The sequence below is a fragment of the Acomys minous genome, assembly GCF_964271855.1.
Source record: "Acomys minous genome assembly, chromosome: 12".
In the NCBI taxonomy this organism is placed as follows: domain Eukaryota; kingdom Metazoa; phylum Chordata; class Mammalia; order Rodentia; family Muridae; genus Acomys; species Acomys minous.
In genome coordinates this window covers 99,267,173-99,293,005 of record NC_140493.1, presented here as the reverse complement: position 1 = coordinate 99,293,005, position 25,833 = coordinate 99,267,173, and the positions used below count along the sequence as shown (strand labels likewise).

The window sequence follows — 25,833 nt, the reverse complement described above, 5'->3', positions numbered from 1 at the left end:
TTTACTGTCTAGAAAGTCCCATCCCCTCAGGCATTCTGTTTTGTCTTCCCTCTACTCTTGGCTCATGAGAGAGAGAGAGGGAGAGAGAGAGAGAGAGAGAGAGAGAGAGAGAGAGAGAGAGAGAAAGAGAGAGATATTGATTCCTCCACTCAGACTTGAATGTTCTGTTTCTGGGCAATCCACCCATCCATCCCAGACAGTGAGAGTGCCCAGAAGCGCTGGACCACAAGAGCCAATGGGAAGGACCTGGGTTCATCTAAGCTGTCTGTGCCTATGTGGAATGTACCACAGGCATCTCAGGGCAGGCTGGAGCGTCATCTCCCCTGACCAGTCTGAAGACATGTGTCTGCAAGGCCTCTAAACATCTGGAAGAGTAGGCATGGGGGGAAGGGGACGATTGGCGTGAGACATTCCCGTTTCAAAAATAGGTAGGAAGTGATAGAGGAACGCTGGCTTGCACACGTCGTGCATGGCCACTCGCAAATAGAAGAAGGAGAGAGAAGGAGGAGGAGAAAAGACACAGACGATGAAGCAAATAAACAGCAGGCTTGGCAGATAGCCTCCGGGATGACCGCTGAGCTAAAACTGGTCACCTGACTCGGGTGAAGAGCCCTTGGGTGCTGCTCCTCAGGAAGGTGTGTTTAATAGGCAGCAATTGCACATCAAAAACAGTGTTGGTGGGGATCTGCCCTCTTCTTACAAAATACCCCATCATCTGTGGGAAAGTGCGATGGGATCCGTGGTAATGAGCAATCCCCATGAAGGGAGATGAAGGGCAGGGGCTTCTTTCAAGGATAAAGGGGCTTTCCAAGCCTAATCTGCTTACCTCCCTTCAGAAACTGCCTTATTACTTCAAACCAAAATGTGTGTGTGTGTGTGTGTGTGTGTGTGTGCGCACGGCTGCCAACCCACCCATAATGCTTAATAAATGTTCTAAACCAGAACAACCCGACGAAGCTGTATCCTGTTCACATACCAATGAAATCACACCCTTAAAAGTGATCATGGAAGCCGGGTGTGGTGGCGCATGCCTTCAATCCCAGCACTTGGGAAGCAGAGGCTGGTGGTTCGCTGTGAGTTTGAGGGCAGCCTGGTCTACAAAGTGAATCTAGGACAGCTAAGGCTACACAGAGAGACCCTGTCTCGAAAAACAAAACAAAAAAACAAAAAAGTGAGCATGAAAAACACACGTTTGGGCTGGGCAGTGATGGTGCACATCTTTAATCCCAGCTCTCGGGAGGCAGAGGCAGGTGGATGGCTGTGAGTTTGAGGCCAGCCTGGTCTACAATGCGAGTCCAGGACAGCCAAGGCTACACAGAGAAACCCTGTCTCAAAAAACCAAAAAAAAAAAAAAAAAGCCACACGTTTAAGTTGGGGATATGGCTCAGTTGGCAGAGCGTTTGCTTGCTTGGCTTACATGAGGCCCTTTCTGTTTTTGTGATGTAAGTCTGTATTTGCAGAAGGATATGAACTTCAAAGTTGTATTCGCCAAACTGGGCGTGGTGGCTCACCCTTTAGTCCCAGCACTCAGGAGGCAGAGGCAGGCGGATTGTTGTGAGTTCGAGGCCAGCCTGGTCTACAGAGTGAGTTCTGGGACAGCCAGGGCTATGTAGAAAGACCCTGTCTCAAAGAGAAGAGAGAAAAATAATGAAAAGAAAATGTTTTACCCTAGGCAAAGGAAAGGGTTTGCGGTTTACTTTCTTTTTGCCTATCTCTGTTTTCTGCAATGAGAGTGTACTATTTGTGAATTAAATACATATAAAAGCTAATGATGGGCTGCTAAGATGGCTCATCAGGTAAAGGCTTTTGCTGCCGTGTCCAACAACCTAACTTAGAGCCCAGGCCCCATACGGTGGAAAGAACCCATTGAGCAGCTTGTCCTCTGACCCCACATGCCATGGCATTCGTACACACACAAATAAATTCAAAAAACCTTTTTTTTTTAAATTAATAAAAAGGCATGTGTTGTAGTTTTCTCCTCCTAGTCTTGGGCTGTGTCTGCTTTTTGTCTCAACTCTCACCAGACCCTCCCCCAGCCTCATCTCAGAAGAGCTGCCAAAACTCAGCAGTTTTCAATTTTTTTTTTTGGAAGAGATTTTTGGAAAAGATCTATTTCCTCATTCTTGAACTTCTAAAAACAGCCCACTTCTTCATCTACCCCTCAGCACGCGATGACAGATGCTACACCTGCCTCTGACATGACAAAACCTAAGCGAGGAGTAAAAGCCTGTCATGATTCTCCCACATTCTGTGGCAGGCAAAGCAGGGGGGGTGCGGGCCCACGGGAAGGTGCACTGAGGGGTGTCATGGTGCCATAGACATGGATGCCCTAACCACGGCCACTCAGCAAGACTTGGTCCACAGAGCTTTGATGGGCTTCTCTGTCCTTTCAGATTTTCGACAACGAAGCCAAAGAGCTGGAGAGAGAAGTGTGCTTTATCGACATCGCCTGTGACGAGATCCCAGAGCGCTACTACAAAGAATCCGAGGTATGTGGTCAAGATTTGTCCGTTCGTTCATTCATTCATTCATTCCACAGTAATTTACGAAGCATCTCCGATCCTGGGAGCCTTCCATCCGCCGTTATGTTCATTTGGCTTAGTCTTGACATCTCACTGAGGTTTGGTTTTTGTTGTTTTGTTTTTAGATTTTATTTACTATTATGTTTACAGTGTTCTTCTGCCTGCAGGCCAGAAGAGGGCACCAGATCTCACTGTAGATGGTTGTGAGCCATCATCTGGTTGCTGGGAATTGAACTCAGGACCTTTGGAAGAGCAGCCAGTGCTCTTAACCTCTGAGCCATCTCCTCAGCCCCTCACTGAGTTCTTTAAGAATTTTTTATTTTTATTTTTTAATTTAATGTGTGTGGGTGTTTTCTGTACACCAAATGCATGCAGCAGCTGCAGAAGCCAAAAGAGATCAGAGTCCCCAGGGCTATTACTGATGACTGTGAGCTGCTCTGGGCATGCTGGGAATTGAACCCAGATCTTCTGGAAGATCAGCCACTGGTCTTAAGTACTGAACTGTCTCCCCAGCTATCTCTAGATACCCTCAAAATGAAGTCCCTGAGCCCCATCACCCAACCCTGCTGCCATCTTGTTTTCATTTGGTTTTCCTCATCCTTCCAACTCAGTCATCAGCCCGCTGGGCGTCGGGGTCTCTGGGGCTAAGCATGGACCACACCACACTGGCCCTTTCTGAACACAGGAGCCTGTCTGGGTGAGGATGCAGACAGCATTTCGTTTCTGTCTTTGGAGTTTACCATAAAGAAAATCCTCAATCCAGCCTCAAAACTTTGATGGCTCATGCTGGCCCAGAAACCATCCTCCTGAAATAGCAGGCATCTTCCTGAGGGCTTCTTTTCTTGGCCGAGACTGCATGAATGAGAACATTTTTCCCTCTGGCTCGTCCCCTACCAGAGTCTGCCCTCTGCCTTGCCGCTCCCCCTTCACGCTACCGCTGGTGCCAGTCATGACTTATAGCCTGTTAATACCTTATTAATGGCTGCTGTTGGAACTTGAGTGACCCGCTTGTAAACAGCGTCCCAACCCTGGGACGACAACAACTTCGGGGCTATTTTTGTCTTTTAGCTACGTGTAGCCAATCATAGTATGTTTAGAATCAGGGGCCCAGATCTGTCCTTGGGCTCTAACACATAGACCTTGAAGCTCTTCTCTCAGATTCACTAAGGCTGATTGAAGATGCTACGCATAAACCCATTAGAAGTAAGTTCTGGGCTACCGAGATGGTTGTGCAGTTAAAAGTCCTTGCAGCCAAGCCTTGACACCCTGAGTTCAATCCCTACGATCCACATGGTGGAAGGAGTACAGACAGACTCCCACAAGTTGTCTCTAATCTCCATACCCACACTGTACACACACACACACATGCGCGCGCACGCACATGCACACATACATGGGGGGGGGAGAAGCATGTAAATAAATAAGTACATAATAAATAAATAAATCTCAAAAGAGTTTCAAAAGAAAATAAAACTTAAGCATCCAGATATGTTTTACACATTTGGGAGGTTGAGGGTGAGAAGTCCGAGGCCAGCCGGGGCATTTAAATAGACCTTGTCTTAATAACAGCAGAAAGAAAGGGAGGGAGGAGATAGAAGAGGAGGAGGGAAGGGATAAAGAAATTAAAAAGAAATTCTTGGGTGGAGCACGGGGAGTCTTATGGAAGAGCTGGGGGATGGGAGGACCTGGAGGGGACAGGTGCTCCACAAGGAGACCAATGGAACCGGGGGGAGGGGGGGGGGGAAGGCAGGGATGGCGGCTGCAGAGACTGATACATCAGCCAAGGACCATGCATGGTGAGGACCTGGACCCTCTGCTCAGATGCAGTAGATAGACAGCACAGTCTCCTTACGGCTCCCATGATATGAGGAGTAGGGACTACTTCTGACATGGACTCTGGTGCCCACACGTTGATTGCTTTCCCCTTGCCAGGCCACAGAGGAAGAGAACACAGGCAGTCCAGATGCGACTTGATAGGCTGAAGTCAGATGATAGGGGAGGGGAGGGCTCCCCCTTTCTGAGGACTGGGGGAGGATGAAGGTGTTTGAGGGCCACGCATATGTCACAGGACTCATGGTCAGAGGAAACTTTGTAGGTTGGTTGGTTTGGTTTTTGAGATAGGGGTGTCAGCCCTGCCTGGCTTTTATTATAGTTTAGTATGTGTATGTACAAGTTTGTGTGTGTTGGAGGCCAGAGGTTGAGACCTGGTATCTTTCTCAGTCTCTCTTTATCTTATTTTATTTTTGAAGATTCATTTTAGTTATATTTTTTAATGTGTGTGTGTGTGTGTGTGTGTGTGTGTGTGTGTGTGTGTGTGTGTGTACACATGACTATGGGGTCCATCCAGAAGACATCGGGTCTGGAGCTGGAGTTAACAGGTATATATGAGCCATCTGACAAGAGTGCTAGGAACCAAACCCAGATCTTCTCTGGAAGTGTACGTAACCACTGAGCCATCTCTACAGTCCTCTGCCTTCGTTTTTTGAGGCTTACTGATGTGGCTGGACTAGCTGGCTGGCAAGTCCTCTTGTCTTCTCCTCCTCAGACTAGGGCTGCAGGCATGAACCTCTGTGCCTGGCTCTTTTACCTGGGTGCTGAGGATTCGAACTCGGGTCTTCTGCTTGTGTGGCGAGTGCTTCACCAGCTGAGCCATCTCCCCAGCCCCTGAGCCTCCTTCAAAGCTCCGGCCAGACATGGCTTCCCTCCAGTGAGCTTTCCTGAGGACGTTGCCCCCTGACACTCCTCTCCAGCCTGTGGCCTCTAGACCATGCTGTCTTCTGCTAATTGTCTTAGATCACACTGGCTTATGCTAGCTCATCCCACCGCGCCAGCTTTACAGAGATGAGAACTCGCGTCTTCCTCCTTCCCCGTATTTCACCCGCTACTTTAACGCCAGCTCCAAGCAGACGCTCACGCAACAGTTGTTGAAGGAGTGAGCGAAGGCCAAGGGCTTTGTTTCTCCTTCCAGCAGCAGTAATTTCCGAGCGAGTGCCACCAAAGAGAATGGATGTGTTGCCGCCGCTGCTAAACTACCAGTCGTGAGTCAGTTCCTTTCCCTTAGTCTGAGACTTACTGTCTCACGGGCTGCTCTACAATCCATCCTTGCAGCGTCAGAAGCAAGGACGCCTGCAGGAGCTGGTGGGCAGAAGCTGGTGTGTGTGTGTGTGTGTGTGTGTGTGTGTGTGTGTGTGTGTGTGTGTGTGTGTGTTTCTTTGGGAGGGTTGGGGCAGGGCAAGGGGTGTGGTTTCTTCTGTGCTGATAAACCCAGACCACGTTTCTCTGGCGCATGCCTCTCCACTAGTCGGCTGTCCCACGCACTGTCATCAGGGCCAAAGGCAGATATGGAGCTTTCGTTCTCTTTTCCCATTTCCTCCTGGAAGCCTCTGAGTGACACAGTCAGGAGTGCCTCCCTCATTAAGGTGACCAGAGCTGGGAATTTTCCACTAGCTGGCTCCTGTCTCACAGACCTCTTGGCACCACTAACTGGGGATTCCAAGGGACACTGTAGGGACTCAGGATGAGCTGATGGCCTAGCCTAAGGATCTGCTGAGTCCTTCGAGGTTCCTGTTTCCTACCCAAAGCCTGAGCAGCAGCACCCAAAACCTCTTAGACCCAGTTTTAACTTTTTAACTTATGTGTGTTTATCTGTGTGCTTATGATTTGTATTTGTGTGTGTACATATGTGCAGGTGCCTGCCTAGGCTAGAAGAGAGCATCAGATGCCTCAGAGCTGGAGTGGGAGGTAGCTATGAGCCTCCTGGTGTGGGCTCAGATGCCCATAACCACTGACCAGCCCCTTAATGTTGATTAGAAGATCCTGAAAAACAGTACTATTGTGTTTTCTTTCTTTTTTTATTTCTATTTGTACATTGTTTTGCCTACATGTATGTTTGTGTAAGGGTATTGGATCCCTTGGAACTGGAGTTCCAGACAGTTGTGCTATGCCATGTGGGTGCTTGGAATTGAACCCAGGTCTTTAGGAAGAGTAGCTAACGCTTGCTCTTAACCGCTGAGCCATCTCTCCAGCCCCGTATTTTCTTTTTAATCAGAGCAAAGAAATGGCTCCATGGGTAAAACGCCCCTCTGCAAGCTAGAAAAACTGAGTTTGGACCCCTAGAACCTACAGAAAAGCCAAATGTTCCTGTAATGGCATATATCTGTAACCACAAAACAGGGAGCAGAGAGGGGTGGAGCCCCAAAACTCACTGGACAGCCAGTAGAGACAGTCAGTGAGTGCTGGGTTCAGTAAGGAAGAGAGCCATCAAAGAGGACACCCAGTTGGATTACCAGCCTTGGCATGCACGTACACACGCACGCACACACACACACGCACAGTCAGTATGAATTTGAGGGGTCAGAGAGAGCACCTCTATTGAGCAGACACAGAGCCCCAGCTGTCTATGGAATTCAGAAAGTTCTCAGCACCAAGTCACATGGCCTGGTCCATCGGTGCCAGCAAAGCAGCAGAGAGGGCAAGGATGAGCTCCACACAGTCTGCGCTCGCTGTGCGGTTGATCCAGTCTGCACGTGCTGTGTGGCTGATGCACAGTCTGCATGCACTACGAGGTTGATACACAGCCTCTTGCTTCTGCCAAGATTTCCATCCTGACTGTGTGATGCTCTGCCAAGATTTCAAGGTGAAGATCCCAGTGAAGGAAAAAGGCACTGTGCAGAGGGTACAGTCCAAGAGACCTGTCTGAACAGCTGAGCTGGCAGTTTCCGGAGTGTAAGAACCAAACCAAACCTCACTTCCTGCACGCAGAACTGGTCCATCTGGTTCAAAGTCAAGTTCACAGAGATCTCATTTGAGGCAGATTTGCGTTGACCAGTGTTGCATCTGCTTCTTTCTCTTGCCTGATCGTTTAGTGTGTTGCTTCAGTGCCTTGGCTTCCGTGATGACTGTGCACAGAGAAAACGGTACATTTATTGGCCTCCTTGGTGCTGCCCCAGCAGCTCCAACCGCACCTGGCCGGAGACATAGCTAGCCAGGTGTAGGAGGACATGTCTTGTAAATTTCAGATGTACTTCCAGTACTAAGGGACAGGGGAGAAAAAAATAAACAAATGGAATTCTCTAGTCAAGAAAGTGGAGGGTGAGGTGAACGTGGTGGTTATTTTTATGTGTGTGAATGTTTTGTCTGCATGTTTATATGGGACCACATGTGTGCAGTGCCCAAGGCAGCTGGAAGAAAGCACTGGCTCCTGTGGAACCAGAGTTGCAGATGGTTGCGATCTGGGTGGTACAGGTGCTGGGAGCTAAACTCAGGCACTTTGCAAGAGCATCTCTCCAAGTCCCCCACTGTCTTTTGATCTCAACTTTCTTGTTGCATGTGAAGGAAATTTCTCTCTGTGTCAACTTAGAGAATATAAGTATGTCCTATGACAGAGCTTAGTCATTTCCATGGACAAGTTCAGATCTTGAACTTGAATAGCCACGAGGAAGAGTCACACAGGGCTCGGCCATTGGGAGCATTTGCTGTTTTCATAGAAGAATGGCTCATTAGTTAAGAGCACTGTCTGCTCTTCCAGAGGTCCTGAGTTCAATTCCCAGCAACCACATGGTGGCTCACAACCATCTATACTGAGATCTGATACCCTCTTCTGGCCTGCAGTATACAGATCACTATATACATAATAATAAATAAAATCTTTTTTTAAAGATTTATTTATTTATTATTATGTATACTGTCTTCTGCCTGCATGTATACCTGTAGGCATCAGATCACATTACAGATGGTTGTGAGCCACCATGTGGTTGCTGGGAATTGAACTCAGGACCTCTGGAAGAGCAGGCGGCACTCTTAACCACTGAGCCATCTCTCCTGCCCCATAAAATCTTTTTTTAAAAAAAGACCCAAATTCAGTTACCAGTACCCATGTCAGGTGTGTGTGTGTGTGTGTGTGTGTGTGTGTGTGTATAAGATAGATAGATAGATAGATAGATAGATAGATAGATAGATGATAAAAAGAGGAGTCACACGAGGCTGGCCTAGCAGCATGGCCCCCTCATGTGGTGCACTGGAACATGTGACGGGGCTGAGAGGCTCTTTAGATAAAATTTGATTTAGAACTTTCTCCTTGGACTGAGGTGACTCTTAAACCTCGGTATCCCGTTCCCTGGATTATGGTCTCCCTGGCCCAGAGCTTTCTTGGCAGCTGGCTCATCGTTCACAGCAGTCTAAAGCGTCTGTTGACTCCACTCTAGAGAGAAAGAGACAGGAACAAAGAGAGACACATCTAACTTTTCCAATAACTGTCAAGGGCAAGAGATGAAATGCTGTGTGCTAAGGACAGGCCCCCAGAAAGGAGCAGAGACACCAGATGAGTAAACACTGCCGTCCTTAGCTGTACCCTTCCAGCTCTCTCAAATTAAAATATTTTCATTGGAGTTTGCATCTTGGTGGTTAAGAGTGCTGAAGATTCTCAGTTCCCTCCAAAGGGCCATGTTGGATGTGGCTGCCTCATGCTGAGATGAGTGGCAAAGTTAAATTTGTTGTTGTTATTGCTGCCCCCCCCCCCAACCGCAATCTGTTCCTTTCTGAGAGAACGTAGCTGTTTAGGGATGAGTTCCCAGTGCCTTGTGGGTAATAAGAGGAGTCACAGTTTGTATCCATGGCCACAGTGGTACCTTCTGAGAATCTTGGAACGCAGGGGTAGGACACCAGCAAGGGAGAAATATTGAAGAAGGAGGCGGGGATCCCCAGCAGCCACTGCATCGCTGGGCCTGGAGCCCTGCCATCACCAGGGCCTGAGTGATGCTGGTGCTTTAAGAATCCAGGACAAGGCTGGGTATGGCTCAGGGACATAGTGTTTGTCAAGCTTGATATGAGCAGAGACCCTAGTTCCATACCTAGCATAGAAAGAAAGAGGAAAAAGAAGGAGGGAGGGAAAGAAATAAGAAAGTTAGCTCTTGGTGGTCACCTCTAGACGAGGGAAGGAAGGCAGGCTAGTCTTGGCAGCCACCTCTGGACATAGCCTGAGCAGCCAGTCTTATAGACAAGCCTGAGAACACGTCTCAGCAAAGACTTGCTCTTCTGCTTCTTCAGCGGCCAGAACAACAATGCAGATTGTCCTTTCCCCAGGGGTCAACCTAGGAGAGCCTCTGCTACATAGCAAGTTTGACACCAGCCTGGGTCCCATGAGACCTTGTGTTCATAAAGAAGAACTAGTAGCCCATGATATCCCAAAACTGTCATTCCTCATCCCATAGCGGGATGCTGTTGAAGTGGTGTTGGAGGTGTTTGTTCCAGAGCAGAATATAGAGATGGCATTATCTTAAGTGTGTGTGTGTGTGTGTGTGTGTGTGTGTGTGTGTGTGTGTGTGTGTGTTGTACCAGCCCTTCAGAATATTCCTTATCTCACTAGCAATATGGGCGTGCCGTCTCTCTGTGCCCCTCACCCATTTAGCAGGTGTGAGATGGGTCCATAACATGCTCTCTTTTCTGTTTAAAAATTTTATGTACCCTGGGTGTGGTGGCACATGCCTGTAATCCCAGCACTTGGGGAGGCACAAGCAGCCAGATCTCTGCAAATGACACTAGGTCGTGTCAAGTTGACAGTTACGAACTAATGTGCCTGGAGAAATGGGTCAGCACTTAAAATCCTGCGGCTCTTTCAGAAGGTCACCTTTCCATTCCCAGCAAACACCCAATGAAAAGCAACAAAAGAGGGGGCTGGAGAGGTGGCTCAGTGGTTAAGAGCGCCACCTGCTCTTCCAAAGGTCCTGAGTTCAATTCCCAGCAACCACATCTTGGTTCACAACCGACTGTAATGTGATGTGATTCCCTCTTCTGGCCTGCGGATGTGCATGCAGGCAGAACACTGTATACATAACAATAAAGAAATCTTTTTTAAAAAGAAGAAAAATAACAAAAGATAAATATTAAAAACAAACAAACTAGCCAGCACAGCATTTGACAAGGGCTTCCTTCTGCTTTGACTCTGCTGATCTGCAGAAGAGTTGCAGAGTCTGTTCTAAGTCTCATCAAGTTGACAGTCCAATCTGGCCAGCCAAAGGCCTTTCATTCATCCTACCCGATGCCTATCTGCTCTGTGGAATCAAGATGGCTGTCTTCAGTGGTCATGGGCGTTGATCACAGCACAGCATTCCTGCACTTGTCCTTCCTTCCCTCCCAGCCCCCAAATAGTGAGGACCAAACTCACTGATTGCTTCAAGTGTAGCTGTTCAGCTCCTCCATCAAAAATATCAGGGGGAAAATAGATAATGTTAGGCAAGGGGCCGCTCTTGGTCTTTATGCTTAAGGGGCTTTGAGAAAGACATACATACACTCACTGACTCACTAACACACGCCTTCGAGTGTTCAACAGATCTCTCGCCAGCTTGGCAAACCTAGCCCTCGAGGCTCGGGAGCTAATTATTGAGAAAAATAGCCGCTGATGTGAAGGTGTTTGATTAGGCAGTATTATTTAATCTGAACAATCAGAAACAGATGCTGTTCCCGTCTTATGAGAGCGCTGAGGCTCAGAGAGACTAAATGACTTCCTGGAAGTTCCTGGAAGCCTGGATTCGAACCTTCATGTGCGGCTGAGCGATGGCTCAGTGCTGTGGAGGGCTGGCTGCTCCTGAAGAGAACCCAGGGTCGATTCGCAGCACCTAGGCCCAGTGGTCCATAGCCACTCCAGTTCTAAGGGGACCTTTCTTCTGACCTGTGTAGGCACTCCATGACATGGTACACACATACACACACACAAAGGCACAAACACTTGTTCTTGAGACAGGGTCTCACGATTTAGCCTCGGATGCCCTGGAAGTCACTATGTAAACCAGGCTATCCTTGAACTCATAAATCTACCCGGCTCTCTCTCTGGAATGCTGGTATCAAAGGCGTGCACCTCCATGCCCAGATACCTACACATACGATTTTAAAAATAAATCTTTAGCACTAAAAAGATGGCTCAGCAGTTAAGAGTACTTGTCATTCCTTCAGGCTATCTGGATTCGGTTCCCAGTACCCACACTGGGTGGTTCACAACCGCTTGTAACTGAAGTTTCAAGGGATCTAATGCCCTCTTCTGGTCTCCAAGGTCACTGCACTCACATCCACAAGCCACACGCAGACACAGACATATATACATACTTTTAAAAGCAGTCATAAAGCAAGGCAGTGGTGGCACACACCTTTAATCCCAGCCCTCAGGAGGCAGGGGCAGGTGGATCTCTGTGAGTTCAAGATTAGCCTGGTCTAGAGAGAGAGTTCCAGAACAGCCAGGGCTACACAAAGAAACCCTGTCTCAAAAAATCATTACGTGAGTTCGAGGCCAGCCTGGTCTACAAAGTGAGTCCAGGACAGTCAAGGCTACACAGAGAAACCTTGTCTCAAAAAAAAAATTACACATATATATACATATATATAATACATATATAAATAATGAGAGATATAGTGAGAGGGTGAGAGGAGAGAGCGTTAAAATAAATAAAATAGAGAAAGACACCTGACATCACCTCTGCCTCCATGCACACCTGCACACACACACATTCCTATAGACACAAAGAATGTTTGTCTCTGATTGGACTTTTGATGTAATAAACTTGAGCTATCTATGAGCCAGATTGTATATTTGCAGTATAGATCAGGGCTACTGATGAGCCTTTATGGGCAGAGAACACTGCTAAAGTCAGCTTGGGTGAGGACAGTCCCAAAGGCAGCCCGGATCCAAAGGTGGCAGACCCATTCGGGTCCTACTTGGTTTCCTAAATGGAGAAGCTTGGCTCAGGGCTGTTAGGATGCTGCTTCCTGCCCTCCTGTCATCACAGATTGTAAGAGGGGGTTCCTTCTAGTGTGTCCTGGAATAATCTTGTTGACTGTAATTAGGAGTCATCTTGATATCTGTGTCAAAAGGAACTGGGTTGCTTTATGTAACAGGGCATTGGGGAGACACCTTTTATTGCACTAGAACTGGGAACCAGGCCCAACGCAGGGAACAGAGGAGCTATGGCCCTTCAGTCTTCAGGCAGCTGCTAGTCACTGAGGTCAGGTACTTCCTGGGCCTAGTAGGAGAATACCTCTTCCTGTGATCGGATCTTCCACCTCTAACCCCTTCCTACACAGAGGTGAGGGCTTCCTGAGTTGTTATTACCCGTACACTTCTCAACTAGCCTTAAAACTATACTACAGGAGCTGGGCATGGTAGCGCACACCTTTAATCCCAGCACTCGGGAGGCAGAGGCATGTGGATCTCTCTGAGTTCGAGCCAGCCTGGTCTACAAAGCGAGTCCAGGACAGCCAAGGCTACACAGAGAAACCCTGTCTTGAAAAAACAACAACAACAAAAACAAAAAACTCCTACACAACAGGGGTCCTTTTGTTGTTGTTTTGTTTGAGACAGGATTTCTCCATGTAGCCTTGGCTGTCCTGGACTCACTTTGTAGACCAGGCTGGCCTCGAACTCACAGAGATCCACCTGCATCTGCCTCCCAAGTGCTGGGATTATAGGCGTGCGCCACCACACCTAGCTCTTGGACTCTCTCTTAATCACCAGCTTTATTGTTTAAAAGTTTTCACTGATCTGGCTCTCCACCACTCCCCTCTTGTTTCCCAGAGGCCAGTGGCTGGGACTTTCAGTCACTTGTTGTTCTAACAGGCAACCCCATTTTGTACAAGGGTTCCAATTCCGTTCCTTTCATCAACACAAATTAGGGTGCAGTGGAAGGCGGTCCATATGGATAGTAAAGATGGCCCAGGCCTGGGAAATCCCAACAACTACAGAGCACCATCCCAGGATCGGCAGATAAGGGCCCAGCCCTTTTCTTATTACGTCACAAGGATTAATTGAAATTGTGTGTAAGTGCTTGGTACGGGCTCTGCTGCCCACCTTTAGCACACAGCCTATGTGGTGATTTTCCTTCCTTCTGTCCTTAGCTCTCTTCTGACTCCCCTCACCAGTGGCCTGTTTTGGTTTTTGTTTTTGTTTTTGTTTTTTCTTGGTCTTTCCCCTGGGCCCCCTAGAAGGCATCCGTAGTGGTCTTTGTGGCTGATTATCTTTTGGGTGTTTATCCAAAATCCCCACTGTCACACTCTCTCTTCTCAGCCTGGAGGGGTTTGACTGGCTTTCTACGTGCCAGACAGAACATAAGAGCCAACTGCCTCTAATCGAGCCTCTTTGCTGGGGAACAGCATACACCCCTGTGTTTGCGGTACTTTCTGGTGCTAAGAGCAAAGGCTTTAAAAAACAGCACTTTGGGTGCTGACTGCTAACAAAGCAAGAATCGACCCTTCCAGCCGTGATTTCCATTTAGGCTTTTTGTTTTCCTTTCTGCAAACCGACCCATCCCAGTTGACCTATTAAGTCCAGCCTTCACTTAGCGCTCAAGTAGGTATGCTCTGAAAGCTCCTAGGTTTGATTTTGTTTGAAAGGTTCGTTGAACTACAGATCACAAACCCGAGGGGTTTACCCGTTTTGAGGGTGCTCTTTCAGTTGTAGATCAGGGTCAGTGAGCTGGCTCAGGAGGTGAAGGTGCTTGCTACCTAAGGCTCATGATCTGAGTTTAATCCTTGGGACCCACACTGATGGAAGGGTAGAGTCAATTCCTGCAAACTGACCTCTTACTTCTACACTTGCACCATGGCACATCGTGTGTGTACACACACACACACACACACACACACACACACACACACACACACACACCAGATAGATAACAGATAGATGGATAAATGGATGGATAGATAGATAGATAGATGATAGATAGATATAAAGCGTAGCTTAAAATATACCCATAGATACGTATCCTAAAAGGAACTGTGTATATGTTAACTGTCACCCCTGTCTTCTGAACCCAACCTCTCTCTACCCTAACCCTGGGAACCCACTGATCTACATTCTGTCTCCATACAGTTCCCTGACCTGCGCACATCTCACATGAACAGGGTCACTTAACACATCCTCCTCCGGGACTTTGAAAGTGTTTAGTATATAAAAACTCCTACAGGATTTAAGCTCAAGAAACCCTGTGCTAAATTGTGGGATAAAATTCTTCCCGATGAAATGGCCATTCATTGGAGGAAAGTGGTCCCAGCATTCTGCAGGCTGAGGCAGGAGGATTCCAGGTTTCAGACCAGTTGTGGGCTACACAGGAAGACCCTGTCTCAAAAAGCCAACTACAGACAGCCTTGGAAGGTGTGTCATCGCTGTGACAGAACACCTGACAAAAAGCACCTTGCTGAAGGAAGGGTTTATTCTGACTCAGCGTCTGGAGATTCAGGCCATCATGGCGGGGACAGCGTGGTGTCAGGCTTATGGAGCAGCCAGGTCACACTGCACCCACAGTTGGGAAGAGAGAAAGACGAGGGCTGGTACTCAGCTTGCCTTCTCCTTTTTATGCAATCCAGCCATGAGAGTGGGTCTTCCCATCTCAATTAACCTATTCTAGAAAATTCCTTACACACACGCCCAGAGATTTACCTGTCACCATTAACCATCACCTTGGAATGACCTTGGGGGGAAGTTCCAGCACATAGGGGGAAAAAACCTAATACCTTGCTTTGTGGCTATGTATTATCATTACATAAACTAGCAATCCCTGGCTGCGGTTCCCACTTAGCCTTTTTACATTTAACATTTATCAAAAACGTATCATTTTAATTAGCAGGGCAAGCCCCTGCTGGTTATTGTCCTTTGTGGTTCTGACTGAAGGTTTAATTAATCATGGAGACGTTGTATCTCAGTTTGTGTGCCTAATAGTGTTGCTTCCCAGATGCGAGCTCTGCTGCATCTGGGCCAATGTCTCCTGTGGGCTTCTCTTGGCACCTTCCAGATGTGAGTTTGATTGTAAGCGATGCAAGGACACAGTTTCCCATGGCCTACCCAAGTGCAGACTCCTTCAGTGTTGCCTCTGTCTTGGTTTGCCCTGGTGTGAGATGGCAGTGCCCTGTAGGTCCTGCTGACCTCTAAAGGGAGAAGCATCTACAGGTGCCAAAGGGAAGAGGTAGCCAGCCAAGTCCTGGAGAAAACAGACCTGGCACCAGCTCAGCCCTGGGCTTTAGATGCAAGGGTTCCATTTACCATGTGCCTGGCCTGGAGAATACCAGTAGAGTCCAGAGCCAGAGATGTCACCATGGATGAATGGAGAAGCCCCTGGCCAGAAGAACACAGTATCACACATATGGAGGCAGCCAGCCGCTGGGCTGAGGAGCTGAGCGCCATCTTCCCAGGCAAGAGCCTTGCTTGCAGAGAGTTCCCCTGTCACCCAGCAGATCCGGCTGTAGATGGAGTGACGGCGTTTGGGATGCTCTGTGATCAGATGAGTGAGCAGTAGAAGAGACTTCAGAAATCCAGGCGACTGACTTTGTGGAAACCTCTCCAGTCCAGCTTGAATGCGAAATGTTGTCCACAGGCTGATGGGAGTGAACACCTGTTCCTCGGCTAGTGGCAGTGTTTTGGGGAGATGGAACCTTATGGACCTGGAGGCCTCACCTGTCAGAGTAGCTCACTAGTGGGTGGACCTTGGAGTTACATCTCCTGTTTGTCCTGGTTTTCTCTGCCAGCTTGGTTGGCCAAGCTGGGAGGAGCCTCCCATTGCCGTGCCTCTTCCGTCATGATGGACTGAGATACTCTGAAACTGTGAGCCAAAATAAGCCTTCCCTCCTCCTGTATGCTGCTTCTTTTTTTTTTTTTTAAACAATTGTGGTGGTATATTCTTTTTTTTTTTTTTTAAGATTTATTTATTTAAGTATACAGTGTTTCACCTTCATATATGCCTGCATGCCAGAAGAGGGTACCAGATTTCACTATAGTTGGTTGTGAGTCACCATGTGGTTGCTGGGAATTGAACTCAGGACCTTTGGAAGAGCGGGCAGTGCTCTTTTTTTTTTTTTTTAAAGATTTATTTCTTTATTTTGTATGCAATGTTTTGCCTGCATGTACAACTGTAGGCCAGAAGAGGGCACCAGATCTCATTATAGAAGGTTGTGAGTCATCATGTGGTTGCTGGGAACTGAAAGAACGTTGTCTGTGACCAGTCCAGAAGTGTGCTTTATAAATAAGCCAAGGAACGTCAAAGATGGTCAGCAACCCCCTAGATGCTGAGGAAGAAGAAAGTGGCAGGGATAACACCTTGATCTTGAATGTCTGCTTCCACACTGTGAGACAGCAAATCTCTGTCATCCAAGCCCTGTCTGTGGTCCTTCATTATAGCAGTGACGGGGCACAAAACACCCACATTCCCCATTCAGGAGAAGAGCTGCCCCGGCCCCGACGTGAGAGATTGCAGAAAGGACAGACAGCAGGTGTGTAGGGACAACTTTGATCACACCCAAACAAAGCTGCTAAGTCACCTTTCAGGTATTTGAGGTAAACCCATCCTGTGTCGGGAGATACCTGATGGGGGGTGGGGGTGAGTTCCATGCCAGGAAAGACACCTCTCTGAGGTCTCTCTGAGTGATGTCCTCCGGTGAAGCCCATTCAACAAACAACCCAGAGTCAGAGCAATTGAAGAAGAGGAGGAGGAAGAAGAAGAGGAAGAGGAAGGAGGAGGAAGAAGAAGAAGAAGAAGAAGAAGAAGAAGAAGAAGAAGAAGAAGAAGAAGAAGAAGAAGAAGAAGAAGAAGAAGAAGAAGAAGAAGACGACGACATTGTGTCTGGGCACTGAATCCCATGGCATGACCTTGGCCTAGGACCTGACCATGTGTCTCACTGATAAGAGCTTGTGTCCCATAACAATTGTCACCCCTACTCTTTCTTTAAATATTTATTTATTTTATATACATGAGTGCTCTCTCTTCATGAATACCATTACAGATGGTTGGGAGCCACCATGTGGTTGCTAGGAACTGAACTCAGGGCCTCTGGGAAAGCAGCTAGTGCTCCTAACCGCTGAGCCATCTCTCCAGCACGTCAGCCCTACTCTTGAGGACAAGCATGATGACATAACCTACCCCAGCACTCAGGAGGCAGAAACAAGCAGATCTCTGAGTTCCGGGCCAGCCTAGTCTACCTAGAGACAGGAAAGGCTGCATAGCAAGACCCTGTCTAAAAGGAAACAAAACAAAATCACAGCCTTCTCTTGACGTGTAGACCCAGGTAAGTACCAGAAACTAGGAATGCGGGCTGGAGAGTTGGCACAGTGGTTAAGAGCACTGTCTGCTCTTCCAGAGGTCTTGAGTTCAGTTTCCAGTAACCACATGGTGGCTCATAGCCATCTATAATGAGACCTGGTGCCCTCAGCTGGTGTGCAGGCATACATGTATATGTAATAAATAAATCTTTTTTAAAAACATTAAAAGAAAGAAAGAAACCAGGAATGCTCAGCCAGCCTGTCTCTCCCCAGAGGAAACCTCCGTCCTGTCAAGTGCTCATGTTCAGATTTGAGCTCCTTTTCCTACAGGATTACAGATAGCCAGGTGGGCCCGAAGCTGCCTGCCTTTCTTCTCCAGAGCTTGCTTGAGCCTTGAGTGACCCACACACGATAGCCTCTGTCGGGCTGTTTGGGCTTCTGTGTTCCGGGATGAAACAGCAGCTTACAATTGTAGCCTTGCAATGACATCACAGGGGAGTCGTGAACCCCCGAACAGTCGTGTGGATCTTGTCTAACTATGCTGGGATTTCAGATGAAATGTTCTGACCTCCTGGGGGAAGGGTTGTATCTTTCTCCGCCCAGACTGCTGTAGCAGAGGACTGTAGATGGGGCAGCTTTGAAACAGTAATGGCTTCTTTCTTAATTGTGGAGGCTGGGAAATTAAGGTTCTGGCAGACTTAGCCTGGGGAGACCAGAACAAAGGTCTCTGCACCGCCAGGTAGAGCATTGGTGACAGATCAAAGAAAGAGATCCACCCAAATCTCTTGGTTGACTGGGGTTACTCCTGGAACGTGGCTGAGGAGTTACTTAGAGGGTGACTCCAAGGCAGCTCACGTCACCAAAAAGCCCATCCCAGCACGGCTGATGATCCTTTACAGCTGCATGGCCGGAGGGTGGCTTGCTATCAGCTCCCCCTGGCAGAAAAGGTTCCTCTCCGGCAACAGCTATTTCTGTTTACAGAATCTTGTAACTTTCTGAATTCCCTGAGCCCTGTAAGTTCCTGGAGTTTCCTGAGTTGTACTTGTTGCTTAGACTTCTTTTCTCCCTCCAAGAGGGAATGTTTCAATTCAGAGGAAATGGCTACACCGGGGGGGGGGGGGGGGGGGGGGGGGGGGGGGGGGGGCCGGCTGCTGAGAAGGTTCAGTCCCTGGCTTCTAGATGGGGCCTTCTTGTCATCACAGCAGAAAGAACCCAGGAGCCCCTTGCCTATTTCTTCCTGTGGTTAAGTCTCATCAGAGAGTGAGGTAGGGAGGGGGATGTGTGCATGGTGGTTTAAGCACTTGGGCCTAGGAATTGGGGTGGCAGGGAGGGACAAGTATTGGATAGGTTGCTGAGTGTGTCTGAATTTCATGTTTCTCCTCTGTTCGTAGCAATGGGTAAACCTTGGACGTTCTGCAAAGCTGGGTGCCCAGACCCTGCCCACGTCCAGTTGGAGCCAAGCTCTGCCTGCACTTCTTCTTTTTTTTTTTTTTTCCTTTTTTTATTTATTTATTTTTTTTTATTATGAATACAGTATTCTTCCAGTGTGTAAGCTTACATGCCAGAAGAGGGCATCAGGTCTCATTATAGATGGTTGTGAGCCACCAAGTGGTTTCTGGGAATTGAACTCAGGACCTTTGGAAGAGCAGCCAGTGCTTTTAACCTCTGAGCCATCTATCTCTCCAGCCCTGCCTGCACTTCTTACCCAGAGGTCTCTGTCACAGTCTCGAGATCAGGATGAGGCTCTAGGGCAGCGGTTCTCAACTTTTCTAATGCTGTGGCCCTTTAATACAGTTCTTCATGTTTTTGGTGACCACCCTCTACCATAAAATTATTTTTGTTGCTACCTTCTAACTGTAACGTTACTACTGTTGTGAATTGTAATATAAATATCTGTGTTTTCTGGTGGTCTTAGGCCACCCCTTGTGAAAGGTTCATTCGACACCCCCACCAAAGGGGCTGTGACCCACAGGTTGAAAACCGTGTGTGTAGAGGATGTTCTGACTTATGGTTCCTACAGGAGGTCATGGGTTGTAACTGGGCAACTCCCAATCTTTGACTCTGTCCCCAAGTGACTCTCTTTGTGTCCTTCCCCCATCTGTCTCTTTCAAGGACACTTGTCATTGGACCTGGGGCCCATCCATTTAATCCAGGATGATCTCATCTAAAGATCCTTAGCTTAATTACATCTGCAAAGACCTTGGTTTCCAATCACATCATACCCATATTTTCCAGGGGCAAAAGCATGCACTCAGTGTATCCTTTGGGAAATCATCAGGCACTGCATGAAATTTTCAGTGTACTGGACTCCAGCAGTCAAGAAGCTGAGGCAGGAGAATTGCTTGGAGTTCAAGGCCAGCCTGGGCTAGAGTAAAACCCTGTCTCAAAAAATAAAAAATAACCAACAGCTTCTTGGTTACATTAAAAATGAAGCATTATGTCCTTTAATAAAAAGGTGGTGGCACATGCCATTAATCCCAGCATTAGGGAGGCAGAGGCAAATGGATCTCTGTGAGTTCAAGGTCAACCTGGTCTACAAAGTGAGTCCAGGACAGCCTAGGCTACACAGAGAAACCCTGTCTCAAAAGACAAACAAACAAACAACAGGGTAGGGGACAAAAGGAAGAAAGAAAGAAAAGGACGGGGCTTATGAGTGTCTTTTTTAGCAGAATGAGGGCCTGAATTTTACCCATAAAACTGGGGGTGAGGGCCATAATCAAATTTCAAACTTAGCCAGGCTGGTGGCCCCTTTATTTCTAGCACTAGAGACAGGTGGACCCCTGAGTTGGAGGCCATCCAGGTCTACAAAAAGAGTTCCAAGACAGCCAGGGCTGTTTTACAGAGAAACCCTATCTCGAAAAACCAAAAACAAAGAAGGTGAGACACCACTGTGTAATTGTACACACATGTGCGCGCGTGTACACACACACACACACACACACACACACACACACACACTATAGAATACATTTTTTAAATCAGAAAACAAGGAATGTATCTTTTTTTTTTTTTAAGTGGTTGCAAGAAAGTCCAGGAGTAGCCCGGTGGTGATGGCGCACGCCTTTAATCCCAGCACTTGGGAGGCAGAGGCAGCAGATCTCTGTGAGTTCAAGGCCAGCCTAATCTACAAAGTGAGTCCAGGAGAGCACAGAGAAACCCTATGTCAAAAAAAACCAAAAATAATTAAAAATAAAAATAAAAGAAAGTACAGCAACTTAGATTCTTGAGTTTAGAAATGAACATGAGAGTGGAAGGAAAGTTATCCGAAGTGGTCGGGCCCTGTCAAGCGGGGGATAAGGTGAGGGGAGGCAGGGGGGAAGGGGGGAAGGGGGGGAGAGAATGTCCAAGCTGATTCAAGTAATTAATACCTGATGGCTTATGAGGGCGCACATGCGCAGCACACAGGCAGGCATCTTTTCTTGGTTCATTGTTATCCAGACACATGCAACTGATGCTCACACCTGATCCAGAATTTGGATTAAAAGTGTGTCTCTGTACGCCTTCCTCCTGTGCCTCCTCCAGCACATAGAATGTAAGTCTCTAATTATAGGTTGAGATTGAGTTTTACTAGATGAATTTATCGCTGTAGATATGACACCAGTCTTGGGGATGTGGGGAACATACTGTTCCCATACAAAGCCCAATTGTTAATTGAGTCTTTGGCACTAAGCTATGTTAAAAAAAAAACAAAACACCCTTTTGCTGTTTAATTTTAAAAGTAAATGTGGCAGAAAGAACACTGGGCTGCCGTGAAGGACCTGTGATCTGCAGGTGAAATATCTGATTTTTCTCAAGTCTTGGTGTCTTTATCTAGCAAATTAAGGACATGAAACCAAATTTTACTGTCCGCTTAGAAATTCTATTCTGGGGTTGACAAGATGGCAGCACCTGCTGCCCAGCCTAATAACCTTAGTTTGATCTCCAGAATCCACACAGGAAGGAAAGAACTAACTCCTGTGTTTTCCTCTGACTTCCACACATGACCTACAGCACATGCATGTGTACACACACACACACACACACACACACACACACACACACACACATGCTTATGGGTACATGCATCACAGCTTGGTTGAAACATCGCTGTAGTTTTAGCTATGTGAACAATATTTTTCTACTGTCATTCTGACTGAATCTTTTTTCAAGACGGGGTTTTTCAAGCCTGGCTGTCCTGTCCTGGAACTCGCTCTATAGACGAAGTTGGCCCCAAACTTGCACAGATCCACCTGCCTTTGCCTCCTCAGTGCTGGCAGTAAAGGCCTGACGTGAATCTTTCAGAAAAGGCCTGCATTCACCAGATACCTTTCCCATCACTGTGTCCTGTTCAATGTTTGAGGGTTGTGAGTCTGGAATGTGTGCCTGCGATATGTGTCACCCCTCTGTGCTCAGTGTTATGGAGGTGACCAAACTGAGAGGTGGTTACCAGGACCAAACCCCTGGGCTACACACAACAGGGTCCTGAAGAAAAAAATAGCAGAAAAAAAAAAAGGTCAGCTAGGGAGAGGCTAATGTCTTGACATGTGAGCTGCTGAGGTAGCTCAGGGCTTAGAGCTCTTGCTTGCTCCTGAGGAGAACCCTCGGCTCGTGCAAGCTGGCAAGTGCTCTGGCATCTGAGCCGTATCCCAGCCTAGTGGTATAGTTTTATCTTAAGCTGATGGTGTCAAGGACGGACTCTCAGGAGAGGAGCACCAAGGGAAAGACGAAGGCTCTGCCTTGTCAGTGTGAAACACAGCTCTCTCTAACTCCAAAACAACAAGAGATCATTTGTTCTGAGCTAAGTCTGAGTGACCAAGCCTGGGAACACAGTTTCAGAGTGTGCCACAAGATGTCTTCCACTACGGATGCTATCATACAAGCATTTTATAACATTTATTTATTTGTCTGTGTGTGTGTGTGTGTGTGTGTGTGTGTGTGTGTGTGTGTGTGTGTTTTGAGAGAGAGAGAGAGAGAGAGCACATGGTCAGTGGACAGTTTCCAGGAGGCGGATACCTCTCCTGCAGGTATCAGTCCTACCTGTGGTGTCTCTTCTTTTTCTCCATGGAGCAGTGTAATCCAGGGAACTAGCTCTGGAGCATCCAGCTGATTGTCCTGTTTCTGCTTCCCACCTCTCTATAGGTATGCTGGGATTACAGATGCTCGTTGCCACATCTGGCTTTCTTTTTTTTTTTTTTTTTCCTTTTCTTTTCTTTTCTTTTTAAAGACTTATTTATTATTATGTATACAGTGCTCTGCAGGCCAGAAGAGGGCATTAGATCACATTATAGATGGCTGTAAACAACCATGTGGTTGCTGGGAATTGAACTCAGGACCCCTGGAAGAGCAGTCAGTGCTCTTAACCTCTGAGCCATCTCTCCAGCCCTGGCTTTCTTTTCTTAATCTTTCTTCTGTATGTATTGTTTTGCCTGCTGTGTGAGGGCATCAGAGCGCCTGGAACTGGAGTTACAGACAGTTGTGAGCTGCCGTGTGGGCCCTGGGAATTGAACCCGTGTCCTCTGGAAGAGCAACCCCACATCAGGCTTTTTATGTGGGTTACAGGAAGGATACCCAGGCTTGCGTGACACGTGCACTTACCTGCTGAGACACCCCGGGCCTCCCCAGCATGTTTTCTTCCTCTTCCCAGGAAACAATGTCCCTGTCGGTAGTCCCCACAAGTCTTCCCTTTTTTCTAGTCCCTAGAAACCATTGGTCTACTTTCTGTCTACGTGGGTTTTGGACATTTCATAAGTTTCAGGTAGCCCAGGCTGGCCTCAGCCTCAGTATGTAGCTGAGACGGTCTTGAATTCCTTCCTCTGCCTGCCAAGGGCTGGGATAGCAGGCCTGTGTGATCTCACGGCTCTAAGGTTTTAACACACCCATTCCTTCGGTGTCTCTTTTCCAGGATCCTAAACACTTCAAGTCTGAGAAGACGGGCCGAGGGCAGCTCAGAGAAGGCTGGCGAGATAACCATCAGCCCATCATGTGCTCGTACAAGCTGGTGACTGTCAAGTTTGAGGTGTGGGGCTTTCAGACACGAGTGGAACAGTTTGTGCACAAGGTGAGTGATTGACCCGGCCCTTGGGATATGGACAAGGTCGCTGCTGCCACCATTGCCTAGCAGGAGATGTGATATTAAATGCCCCAAGGCTGAACTGGTACCAAATACCAATATCCAGAAAATACGTTTGAAGTGAAAATGCATTTTCTATATAGGTATTAATTTTCTCCCACTTCTCAGTATGGCAGTATTATATGTCACCTCTCAATCTGGGACACCCCCTACCCCCCCAGATTGTAGAATCTATCTGGGAAATGGATTCACAGAATGCACAGCTTGCTTTGCCAATCAGGCTAATCTACCTCTAGGCAGGGGCCACTTGGCAAGAGCCCAGAAGGCTTATCTCCAGGCAAGGCTCCCAGGGATAATTCTCCCTTGGAAGAACTTGCCTACGTAGGCACCAAAAGTAGGGGAGGCCCCGAGAGGCAGAACAAGAGCTTCTTGTGGGCCCATTAGGAGCTGCACTTCAGCGCTTCTTCTCAGTTCGTTGTTCCCTTACCGAAGAGCGATAGACAAGCCCGGAGTGCAGGTCTTAACCAGGTGCTCAGTTTGGAAAGCAGATTAGCTTCGGCGCAGGAGCTAATTTGATGATGACACCCGTTTCCTCAAGGTCTCAAATACGACTCTTTTCCACATGACTCTAAAACAATGGGTCAAGATGCCGAGCAGGGCCCTCTGTAAGTGCTTTCGTTTACACCTGGATAGATAAACAGGCCAGTAGAATGGCGCGGTAGGAAAGGCACTTGCTGCCAAGCCTGCCGACCTGAGTTCAATCCCCAGGACCCACAAGATAAAGGAGAGAACTGACTCCCACAAGTTATCCTTTGACCTCCTCAGGCGTGTTGACAGGCGCATGTGAGCATGTGCACACACAACAATAAATAAATGTTATCATTTTAATTTATTTTTATTTTGTGTTTATTGGTGCACGGCCTGCATGTACGTCTGTGTGAGGGCGTCAGAGTCCCTGGAACTGGAGCTACAGACAGATTTGAGCTGCCCTGTGGGTGCTGGGAATTGAGATCGGGTCCTCTGGAAGAGCAGCCAGTGCTCTCAACCAGCTGAGCCATCTCTCCAACCCAGATGTTATAAATTCTTAAACAGCTGGGCAGTCGTAGTGCATGCCTTTAACCCTAGCACTCAGGAGGCAAAACCAGCCTAGTCTACCGCTAGGCAAGGGCACTTGGTCTAGTCTACAGAGTGAGTTCCAGGACAGCCAGAGCTAGACAGAAAAACTGTCTTTAAAAAAAAAGGGGGGGAGCTACAGAGTTGGCTCAGTGGTCAAGAGTACCAGCTGCTCTTCCAAAGGACCCAGGTTCAATTCCCAGCACCCACGTGGCAGTTCACAATTGTTTGTAAATCCAAGATCTGACACCCTCACACCAATGCACATACATTTAAAAAATTAAATAAAATATTTTTAAAGAAAGTAAAAAAATTATATAAATAATTCCCAATGTCACAGGCACTGGGATGTGGCTCCGCTGATAGACTATCTGCCTAGCATGTATGCAGTCCTGTGTTACTACTACATAAACTACTCTTGGTGGCACACACCTATAATCCCAGCACTCTGGAGGTGGAAGCAGAGGGAACAGAAGTTCAAATCCATCCTTAGTTTTATAATGAGTTCAAGACCAGCCTGGGCTACAAGAGATGGGTAAGACTTTGTCCTAAACAAACACAAAACAAAACCGAGAACAAGCAGGTCTCCCCACAGCAATTAAAGTAACTAATAAAACCCCTTCACACTGGTGTGAACCCCTTTAATTGCAGCACTTGGAAGACAAAGACAGGCAGATCTCTGTGAGTCCAAGCCCAGCCTTGTTCTACAGAGCACATTTTAGGCCAGCCAGGGCTTGCTTACATAGTGAGACCCTGTCTCAAGAAAAAGAAAAAGAAAAACTCTTCACAGGCATGTCCATAGGTCAGCCTGATCTGGGTAATTCCTCACTTAGGCTTCCTCCCCAGGTGACTCTTGACTGTGTGGAGTTGTTGGTTATAACTTACTAGCACAGAGACCTCTGGTTTTCTTTCTGTGTGTGCCCTGACCTTGGTTATTGAGCAAGAAGACGAATCACAGCCTAAACCCCACATCTGCCACATCTGCCTCGTCCGCTCATTCAGATTTCCATTCTCTCCCGCGTCTCTCTTCCCCTCTCCCTCCCTCTCCTTTGCTTTTGTTCTTTAAAAAAAAAAAAAAAAAGTTTATGCATATAAGTGTTTTTTGGGGGGTTTGTTTTGGTTTTGGGTTTTTTTGTTTT

General features: G+C 47.5%; 1 protein-coding gene across 1 annotated transcript in view; it reads left to right on the top strand.

Moving 5' to 3' along the window:
• PITPNC1 (phosphatidylinositol transfer protein cytoplasmic 1) overlaps nt 1–25,833 on the top strand; it is a 270,108-nt gene that overhangs the window by 220,349 nt on the left and 23,926 nt on the right. The window contains exons 6-7 of the mRNA XM_084748592.1: nt 2,394–2,489; nt 23,414–23,569. Of these exons, the coding sequence (XP_084604718.1) occupies nt 2,394–2,489; nt 23,414–23,569 (252 nt within the window). The remainder of the gene's footprint in view (nt 1–2,393; nt 2,490–23,413; nt 23,570–25,833) is intronic.